This window comes from Ceratosolen solmsi, unplaced genomic scaffold (genome assembly GCF_000503995.2).
Source record: "Ceratosolen solmsi marchali unplaced genomic scaffold, CerSol_1.0 scaffold28, whole genome shotgun sequence".
NCBI classification, from domain to species: Eukaryota; Metazoa; Arthropoda; class Insecta; order Hymenoptera; family Agaonidae; genus Ceratosolen; species Ceratosolen solmsi.
Window position 1 is genome coordinate 111,236 of NW_011948429.1, and position 11,195 is coordinate 122,430.

The 11,195-nt window shown below is 39.4% G+C and overlaps 1 protein-coding gene across 1 annotated transcript in view; it reads right to left on the reverse strand.

The window, feature by feature from the left end:
* The window catches only part of LOC105363844 (uncharacterized), a 46,947-nt gene extending 37,194 nt beyond the window's left edge, over positions 1-9,753 (reverse strand). Inside the window, exon 1 of the mRNA XM_011501642.1 lies at positions 9,722-9,753. Within this exon, the coding sequence (XP_011499944.1) occupies positions 9,722-9,753 (32 nt within the window). The remainder of the gene's footprint in view (positions 1-9,721) is intronic.
* Positions 9,754-11,195: the final 1,442 nt, after the last annotated feature.

Sequence of the window (11,195 nt, forward strand, 5' to 3'; positions counted from 1 at the left end):
ATCGAATTTGCCGATATTACGATTAATAATCGTTACTTTTAATTAGATGATCCATAAATTCTAGTAATCCAACTATTAATTGAATGAACTAATGAATTGAATACTTGAAGTTTCACAGTTTGTCATTGCTCGCTTATGTGAATTCTGCATAAGAGAACGTCTAACCCACCCCCACGTACTTACGATATTTTTAGCTTCGTGTACTATTAACGGCTCACCTGCTGAAAATTATAACCTGAACGGAGGTGCTACGAACGACTTCCGGCCGCTATTCAGCAGCTGTCGCTAAAACCGTTTTTTTTCCTTCTATACGATCCATTCTTTCTCTCACCCTACTTTTGTGCGCCGTTTGCAAGGTTCGAGTTTATGCGCATGAGCTCGCACGTGTACGCATACGGTAGTGGACATACGAGCTGCGCGGATATTTCAGTGATTTGATGATTTTATTATCCGGCAAAATTTATGGAGGAATCGCATGGAGGTGTGGAAAAATCGCCTTCGAAATCCTCTCATCCATGGTATACATTCATGTTAGACCTCGGGGAAATGAAAAGTGCATCAACAATACACCGACTTTAACAAGTTTTGAAGCCTCCGCGAGGGGACCCTTTTTGTTTTGTTAATTTCCTCAAATTAATTATAATTTATTTCTTCGTGGAAAATCAGGCACTACCAGTAGGATTGAATCATTTGGAGAAATATTGAAGTAACGAATTTCCCGCCTCGAAAGTTGTAATCAACCAAAAACGTAAAATTAAATGTAACGTCATTTTGATGAACATAAAAAAAAATTAAAAAAAAAAATATATATATATATATATATATACACCATTTGAAACGATTCGATAAATATAAAATCCTTAGTATTTATTGATTATTGAAAGTTTACGAAATATGTTATACTCGTAGCCAATATCGCACATACATAACGATGTACGGGACCATTGTTTATTGTATTTGGAAATTTCCTATTAGAAAAGACTTGCTCGCTGTTCTAGTCGTTACGGATCAAATAAACAAATGATTTTTTATCATCTAATAGAAGACATTTTCCTTTTCTCTTATTATTCATCGAAAGTCTGGTTCATTGTTAAGAAAAGGCATGAGATGGTATTCAGGGAATGGACTCGCACAGTCATATCCGCAAATAAAATAGAAGTGAAAAGAGGAAGAAAAAGCTTTTTAGCCGCGAACTTAGTCGAGTAAAATGTCTACAAACCAGTGGGACGTGGAAATGAAACGTTGATATATTCGCTGCAATTTTGTTATTACTTTTTAAATTATGTCCTCGAGTGCGAAAATTCGGGATTCTATTGTGACAAACAAAGGCAATGATGGGGAGAATGATTTCATTCGATAAATTTTCAAAGACATTTAATTGCTGGCGTTTTAATTTTATTAAAAAAAAAAAAGAAAAAGAAAAAAGAAAAGAGGTCATTACGGACATGGCTGGCTTGGACCGTAATGCATGAAACTCAATCTCAGACTCATGGATTCATGATGCCAACAAAACGTCCTTTAACCAACGAAATTCTAGTCTTGTAAATTGATTGACAATTACGAAGAAGAGTTCGCCCGTTCTTCCTTCCTATTCAATTGGAGTGGTTTATTTTTAAGGAAGTTTTACAAATTATTATCAGATTTTAAGGAACCTAGCAATGATGAGGATAAGGTAGGTTTTTTTCGTAGGAACCACTGACTGTTAAGTGAAAATAAATTTCAATTGTAATAAAAGTTTAATGAGAGAAAAATCGTGATCGAGTTGAAGCTGCTGCAACCTGACATTAAACTAAGCCAAATCATTTCTTAAACAACTCATACTTATTTATCGCTCGTTACTTAATAATCATTGGATGCTCGTTAAATTCAAACCCTCTTAAATTATTCTTCCTTGTTTGTCTTTCTTATCGATCTTCACATCGATAATCTAATTTTCACATCGATAATTGCTTGCTATTTCTATTAATTCACCATATTTTCTGTGTATTTTAATACTTTTAACTTTCGAATAAATTTTAGTAGAATTTAAGAGAGAAAATTTTACTTTACCTATTGATATTGATTGATAATAATATCCGGACGATTTGTCAATTTATTGAAATATAAGATTCCTTTTACCAACTGACAGAGGATAATACCCTATTATTTATTTATTTATTTATTTATTTATTTATTTATTTATTCATTCTTTTTTCATTTTAATATCATATTATAGTAACGTAATGTAAAAGCAACGTTGAATACTCTAGTTATGACAATATCCATTTAACTACAATACGATCTCGAGAATATAATATGAATTAAGCATTCACTGTTGTCAGAAATTGTTGTTTCATCTAATTTCTAACTATATAATATATTGCATTCAATCGCAATGATAATTTGATGTTAGCGGCCTGTCGACATATCAATTTTTCCATTAACATTTTTCCAGTTAACTAAAGAACGGTAAAATTCATATTTTCATTAGTGAGTGTAATTTTGTCATAAATTTATACTGAATAAACTTCATAATTTACATCTAACTTTGATATATCCGCGATACATTAAATAACAATAATCAAGATAATTCATTTATTATATTGGTTTATAAATATATATATATATATATATATATATATATATATATATATATATATATCATCATCATTAATAGATTCGATTTTGATCAACAGTTGTAATTACATGGATTCTTCGAAATTAATGATAATACTTAGTCTTAATATTAAAACGATATATCTATCGATCGAATGTTTGGCTTGTATAGATCATAACTTTCGTTGCTCTATTCTCATAATATGGAAAAGAAAAACTGTAATAATCAGGAGATTAATAATGAAAAGTACAAATTAAATATTAAATTTCTCGTTACATCGATTGCGTTTTAGATATGACTATATACGTCGATTTTACATTCAAATGGCCAAATTTTAATAAACAAATTATTCAGTCACTTAAATAAAATAGCTTATCGATAAATGTATAGAGATACATTGAACATATGGCTAAGTAAGCAATTGGCCGTGAGCAACTAAAGCACTGAAGAAACATGAAAATTTGCCGAAGAATCCTTGCCGATCGCTATATTTAATCACTGCAATTGGCCGAAAGAATATAAGCACACGAGCAATAAAAAGAGCCATTGAAGTGTCGATAATAAAGGAGTCTCCGAGCATACAGCTAAATGATAGATTCACAATAAGAGTCTAGTAGCGCGAACGAGAGAGAGAGAGAGAGAGAGAGAGAGAGAGAGAGAGAGAGAGAGAGAGAGAGAGAGAGAGAGAGAGGAGGGAAAAATAAAGCAAATAAAAAGAAGGGATGAACGCGGCCAGCGAACGAGATTACGGCGCTTCCTCGGTGCGATGAACTCGCGTGCAACTCGCTCGCTTAGCTCTTACTCACAGACGTGGCGCTTTTATCCGAGTATTGGAGAGTGAAGGAGCCAGGCACGGTTGGTGCGTCTCTCTCGCACTAAAGTGACGCGCGAGGCGCCTTTCGAGTTAGCGCGAACGACCGTTGGTGAGTAAAGGGAGAGACGTACGCGCAGAGAGCAAACGCAATAAGTTTTTGGCAGCTTCGCCGTGCGCGCACGCACCTTTGTTTGTATACGTGCGCGTGTACGCGTACGCACTGCATACCGTAGGAGTGGAAAGAGGAGTCGACCGCGTCTTAAAACTGCGCCACTCCATAAATTTGTACGCGTGGAGCGATGTTTAAAGGGTCCATGCAGCTCCACGGCCATTTCGCGCATTCCTTTGAGAAGACTTTTCCTGGCGTCCCTTTCCCGAATGGCCACGTCAATTTTCCAAAATGACAGACAGCTTTGCCACCAGCGACAGGGTACCGGCGCTAAAGTTATCGCGCTGCTGATCTGACCGTGAGAAAGTGGAAGGGACATAAATAATTCTTCTTTTGGGAGAATCGCTGCAGAACACACAACTGCCAACCAACGCCATCGATTGATAAACAAAAAAAAAATAAAATAAAATAGAGAAAAAATATCACGTTTCGTAAACATTGCCCATTTAGTTGTTTTTGAAATCTCTTTTTAATGATCTAACAAATTCACTTGGCTTTACTTTTCTCAAGACTTTTAAAAACACGGGAATTTATTTTTTTAGTTTCTTTTTTTTCTTTTTTTCTTAATTTATATGGCTAACACTATTGCGTGTGATTAAGCACCAAACTTCCTACTACTTACTCGGCCTTTGATGAAATATTTGTGTTGGCACACGGTAGTTTTATAATATTAACCGTTACCCATTTAATTATTAAAAGCAATAAACTGTAACAGGGCGATTATTACATCATTTACATCATTATCATCATCACCATCATATTTATCATCATTCCTTATAAACAAGTTAATGTATGATAAAGCAGTTATGTTATAGCGTACCAACAGCCTAACGACGGAAAATTATCATATTATATAGGCTATATCACAAAGCTTTAAATAAACTCTTGACACACTTGTGCGAGAAAAGCATAGTCGTACGCGGAAAACTTAATAAATCAAGGCTACATTCAAACGATTTTCTAAGCGGCGCCAATAACAGTGCGCCTCTCATTATCCAAATTAGAAAATTAATTATAATTGAGCGATTTAACGCGACCTATATCGTATCATCTCGGTCTCGAGTGTTAGTTAAAGCAGCCATGGAGGGAGTCGAGGTGGCTGGAACAATAACGACACCCGTACGCCCAGAAGCCAATCTCTTTATTAAACACGGACACACGCTTCCAAGTACAACGGCGTTAGTGTAACGATTGTTCGACTACGTCCAAGGAGCGTCGACAATACACCGGAAAACTCTCGCAAAAGAATGGGAAGCGGGTGGAGGGGTTTTTTTTTTTTTTTTTTTTTTTTTTTTTTTTTTTTTTTTTTTTTTTTTTTTTGTTAAGAGAATAGGATAAAAAGTGCGCTTAAGCGAAATGCGTGACTCGGGCGATGAATGAGAGGCCACGTGCAGAGAGGTACGCGAGCTTTTACGCGCACATAAAGCGTAATTCAGAGACGGTGAGGTACAATGACAACGGGTATCGGAATCGGACATGCACGGTTGAGCTGTGCACTTCCGGTCCCACGACCTTGAGCGCGTTCACCGGGTTATGCTCGCGTACTGTACCTCTTTTTATGCGCGTAGTGGTGAGTGGCTGTTACTTTCCCCTTCGTGTTTATCGTTTGGCGAGCCGACGCCGTTGTCCTCGTCCTTCTCCTCCTTCGCGTCCCGATAGTTGCAATTATTCGCGAAAATCACTCGCCACGCACCGCCACGAGCTTGCAACGACAATCGATCGAACGAGCACCCCAAGACGCCTTTGCGCCATAAGAAGTAAGTAAGCCGAGATAACGGCTCGTTCATGCGTCCCGCTTGTCGAGTGAAGACGAAGAGGCGAGGAGATTGGTGAGAAGAGCAGACTACCGATGGACTAACGAAGGACAAAGCTGGGAAATTCTTTTGTTTGAGGAACATATATTATCGGACTGTGAATTCCAGTTTCGATTCGAAGAGTATATGGGCATGTAGTGCTGATACACTCGTCTTAAATCATTGGTCGACCCTACCGATAAGACCGTAACGAGAAAATTATTCATTTGAACAAGTCAATTACTTTCCATTGGCATATTAAATGCAACCAAGTACGAACTTACGATCAAAGCTCAATGATTTCGTCAATAAAATTAATCGATACTGAAACATCATGAGCTCTTAATTTGATTCTTATCCATCATGAAATTTCTGTATCTTCACCCCCCCCCCGCCATTACTGTATATGTAAGGGCCTCTAAGGGATGTATGCGGGCGCCCTTAAATTTACGTAAATTGAATGAAAAAAAGAATACAATTGTCATTAAACAATTATCTACGGATAATATAATGGGTATAAGCTTCCATTAAAGCTTATAATCTTTGCAGATTATTAACATTTTTCATTATTTCATTCAATAGCACACGATAAAACGAATAAATCTTTCATTTTTATTACGCCTTGATAGGCCGCGTGCTTAAAAATGTCGATAAATTTAAAAAATAATAATTAGGAGTTAGATAGTTTTCCCAAACGATAAAATATTATGCTATTTATTATTCTTTTACCGAACATTATCTTCGATGATAAAAATATCACGATAAGAATGAAAAAACGATATTGTACATGTAACGATATATACATGTACAGCTGTGCATGTAATATTTATCGACGTAAATAAAAATATGTAAAACTTATCAAACATACAATACCAGAAGCAATGGAAAAGACATAAAAAATTTTTAGTTTAGTCAAGAGTCTGTGCTACCATAAACACTTTTCGTGATTGGAAACGAACCACTTGAGTTTTCTTTTCAAGAAGAATCCTAACGCATCCTCTCATATTCTATGTTATTCTATATGTCTGACTCAAGAACCTTAGATGCGCAATTAAAGGCAAAAATGTACTAAGTGAAAAGGATATTGCAGCTATGTCTGTCCTGAAAATTCCAAATTTACAATGTGAGCACCAGATGAATCTCGAGTGGCTTCAACGGGAAGTAGTAGTAGCGAAACTACTAAAACATCAGGAACATTCCTTCAACGTCTAAATAATAATAATAATAATAATAATAATAATATACAACAACAACAAAATAATCAATCATTACGATTCCCGATTTGCTATTGAACGATGTTTTGGTATCTATTATTATGTCTTTCCAAAGTTTAATTAATTTAATTTATCGTTACATACAAAATTTCACTCTTATTCGTGTGAAAAGCCAACTCTAAAGCCTTAGGTAACCGACACTCGCTTTCAACTTCTTGCCAATGCAATAAAAAGCAATGTCTAGTGAAATTGGTAAAGTACTACGACTGGAGAAGTTTTGATAGAATGATGAAACTGCGTGAAAGGAAAAGAAGAGAAAAATAAGAAAAACTTGATCCGAAGACAAATGTTGTGAAGAAATTGCGTGTTAAATTTAAGGTAAGAACGTAAAAGTACTTTCACGAGTTTATATCTTTATTTGTTTGTTTGTGTGCGCAATGTGTGCGTATGTGCGCGCGTGCGTGTGTACGTATATATATATATATATATATAGCATTTGAAATATTCGCGTTTAATTTTAACTATATACTTTCGCATTCATAAGTATTTTGACTACTAAAAAAAAATGACGGTAGGCCGGTTTATTGTTAGTCAAGGACGCAGTGTAAATACAATGTCTGTAGCTCGTTTAGTAAAAAAAAAAAAAAATATACGATACAGTATAGTCAAATTTAATATAAAAACATTCCGTAACGTATATTTGAAATACATAAACGTTGGAATTGATCGGAAAAGTTTTATTTCGCAGTTTTAAACAATCTTGTACAATAAAAAATGTATTTTATTGCTTATATATTTAAGGAAGCAAATTAAATTTTCACCGTATAAAATTTATTTACTAATATAATTTAAACACTCGTGTTTATTATAATGAGTACTAAATAAGTCTCTAAGCATTGCTTTCTTAAAAATCTTTTGTAATCGACGATATCGACAAGAACGCTCTTTCGAATTGTTTATCTACCGATTATATATTAATTAACAACTAATAACTGCCGTTTGATGCAATCATCACTTTTATTTTGTATATCAATGCATTAATTACTCATTACGGGCAAAATCATATTATATGACTCCATCCAAATACTACCTAGAACTTTCAAAGAATCTCTTGCAACATTATAAATTATACCTAACAACTATAAAATTGTACATAATTCCGTAATAAATGACGATAGCGACGCTGCAAAAAAAAAAAAAAAAAAAATCATTGAAAAATATTCTTTCAAATTATATCGAATGTTAGGAAATATTAGCATAATTATGTTTTATATCGACGAATCGTAAAAGGAATAAAATGTTTAAAAAATTTCTATAAGCCTTGGGTGGGAATAAAAATAGACGAACAAGAATCTAAGCAGTTAATTTAATATCGTTAAAAAAAAAAAAAACTTTAAAATTGATTTTCTTATGCTTCACGCTAAAATAATCTCCCGATGCTCTTTTCACGTTCTACATAAAAACAGGGCAATTCATTCTCACTGGTAATTCAAATTACATTTTATTTAATAATAATATCCTGATTTAATTACTATCATAAATTGATCTCTACCACCGAGATTAAATTCTTCGTTACAAATTATTTACCAATCCAATTACTTGATTATCTGTCTTTTCAAACATTAAACGAGCCAATGCGATTACGCGTCTGTCGATGTCGCTCCGAAATCTAGATTTTAAAAATCAATAATCACTTCAGAACGTAGGACTTGCCGAGATTTCAATTATCAGTAACATATTGCCAGGATAATAGTATCCCTTTAAAAACATTTCGAGCCCGATACTTAAACGTTAAATGTATCGTCGACTTTTTATTTTGCCAAATAGCGGATATTAATCCACCCATTGTCACGACATCTTCATTATACTTATTGTTCCCCTATCCGTAATATTCGGAAGTCCAACGTAAAACTACTCCGCTTTACGATTCTTCTCACAGGCTCAACTTTCATTCTTATTTAATAACGATACAATTTAATGGATAACTTCACCGAGACTAAAATCTCGAAATTCGACGATAAAAAAATGGTTAAGAGACAGTGGTGGACTGCATCGGTGACTTCCGAAGGAACGTTGGAGCTATTATTACCGCGCTTGCCAAATCCTTGCCCTTAGCGTAATTCCCTCGTTATAGCCGGACTTCCACCCAAAAGCTCACGCGATTCTCAAATAAAAGCGTAAAAGTATCTTTATCGCGTAAGATCGAGGGGAAGGGGGCAATCGACCGGTCATTCAGGACCGGTAACACGAACCGAGTCTCCTCCTACTTGTTGCTGGAAGGCGGCGGTGGCGGCTCGTACGCGCTCCACGATGCCCGAGCACCAAAATCCACAAAAGGCGCGCAAATGCCAATGGTAGTAGTAAGCCCTTCGCGCTTACTCGTCCCCTGACGGTCCCAAGGTCCATCGTCGCCGACAACGAGGAGAACCGAGGAAACTCGACCCCCTCGGCTGAGCCGCACCGCGGATGCACGTTGGAACACGTGCCACTCTCTATCCCCTGATCGCTTACATAACTGCCCCGTCTTCTTCTGCTTCGCGCGATCCCCCCTCACCCCACTCACCAATCACAAACCATCAAGATCCAGACCCAGTGGTCTATATAACATACAATGTGATTTAGCAGTTGCGCGACTCCTCGCCATCAATTGGACTCCGCGAATATTGTCCCTAAGACTCGGAGATCTTGCACTCGCTTTATTCCCTCCCAATACAAAAACAAGGAAAAACAACAGAAAACACGGCAAAAAGTCAGGCAGCGTGTTTTGTTACGCTTCGCGTGCGGCTTTCCCCCGATAAAATGTGCGCGAGACACGTGTGCGCGTATACGGCGCCGCAGCGAAATACGTTTTCGCGACTCGCTCGTTACGTAAGCGCCCGGGGATATCCTCGCACGGGAGGGCAGACGACGAGGCCGCTAGATAAATTCGCTACTCCGGAGTAAGCGCTGCCTTCGCCGTAAACGCCTGAATGGCCGGTGGGTCCGGTGGGGCTTACGGCCGACGAGGATTAGCCAAAGGCTAAGTCAACCGCCGGAGGTGATGAGTCCTCTATCGATGTCAACAACAAACGCCACACACTCGCGCAACCACACACGTACAAAGGAAAATTGACGATTCACAGGGCGCGATTATACCTCGGGACGTTGTTAGTCTTGAAGCTGACCATCGCTCGCTCGTCCACTGCCCCGGGAGCTCCTCTCGGCCAGCATTCACCACGTCCCTGCCATTGCACGACGAGTCGTTACACGTCAAAGCCGGACGCATCCACACGAACGCGCGTTTCCGCACTGACTGGCCGTCCCTCACGCACACGTCCTTCCTCTGGCCGTCCCTGAGCCCCGTCTCCCGCCCCCCGACCACCGTCGTTGTCGTCGTCGTCGTCGTCGTCGCCGCCGCCGCCGCCGCCGCCGCTGCCGCCGCCGCTGCCGCCGCCGCCGCCACCGCCCCTCCCCGAGCCGCCGATCGGTGCGCCGCGGCGCAGCCCAAAGGACGCCTCGCGTCGGAATTCGTGCACCGGCGCGGCGCCGCGCCCGATCCTTCCTTTCCCCATTTCTTCTTCCTCCGACTGCTTCGTCCACGAGCGCCTTTTACTCGCTCCTCGGCCATTGTAAGCGAGCGCGGCCAACTTCTCGCGATGCAGCTGCTGCGATCGCCAAGGGGAGCAAATCACGAATGGAAAAATGAGAAAAGCATGCTGGCGCTGACTCGGAACGCTGACCGCCCGAAATATAAAATTGGCCTTGAAACGCGGCGGGTTAAAAGAAAAAGGAGGGCGGATGGGGTGGGAGGGAGTAAAGGGAGGCCGTCCGATTGCCAGTCGCTCAACCCCGTTATACGGAACACGAGGCTAATTGATCGGGCGACAGAATTTATCGCGGACCTGGAGGATTTTTAACAATTATTTTTAAGTCTGCAACGAGTAAAGCTAAATTAATTATGGAAGAAAATAAGATTTCATGCTCATGGTTATGGTATCCAATTGGGCGAGTGAATTCTCGCTCGCTTCTAAACTATCCTATTACGGTGATCCAGAAGGGAGAATGGAAGAAGGCCCCGTCGCCGCGGTCCAACCATTCTTTATTTTCGAGAGAACGTCGGCGCAATTATATAGTGGAATAGTGGAATAATCGTTGTAGAATAAAGGTTGGAGTGTTGTCGGCTGCTCCCTTGTTACGGAACGCTCCGAGCTGCGGCTCTCGTGTCCCTAAAAAGCACCTGACGGCAGCCTCGACGTAAACGAATGAATGCAAAAGGCACAGGTAGAACGGATCCTCCCCCTCCCCCGCCCCGACCGCTCTCGCCGCCACACCTTTATCCCATCCTCGACATACACACGCACGCAAACGCAAACACGCGCGTATAGCACCGCCCGCCGGCCACTCAGTCAGCCAGTCAGTCAGTTCACCACTTCGGATCCTTCCGAAACTCACCTTTCTCTAGGCCATCCGCTACCGCCTTCGTGTCGCCGAAGAAGCTTTTTCGGTCCCCACTAACCCTCGGCTCTGTGCATTTATCAGGAATCTCGTAATTTAGAATCGTGCTCTTCTAGCAGATTACAATTTCAAATGGTCGGTTTAAGCCGTAGGGTTCTTCTCCCCCCCCCCCCCC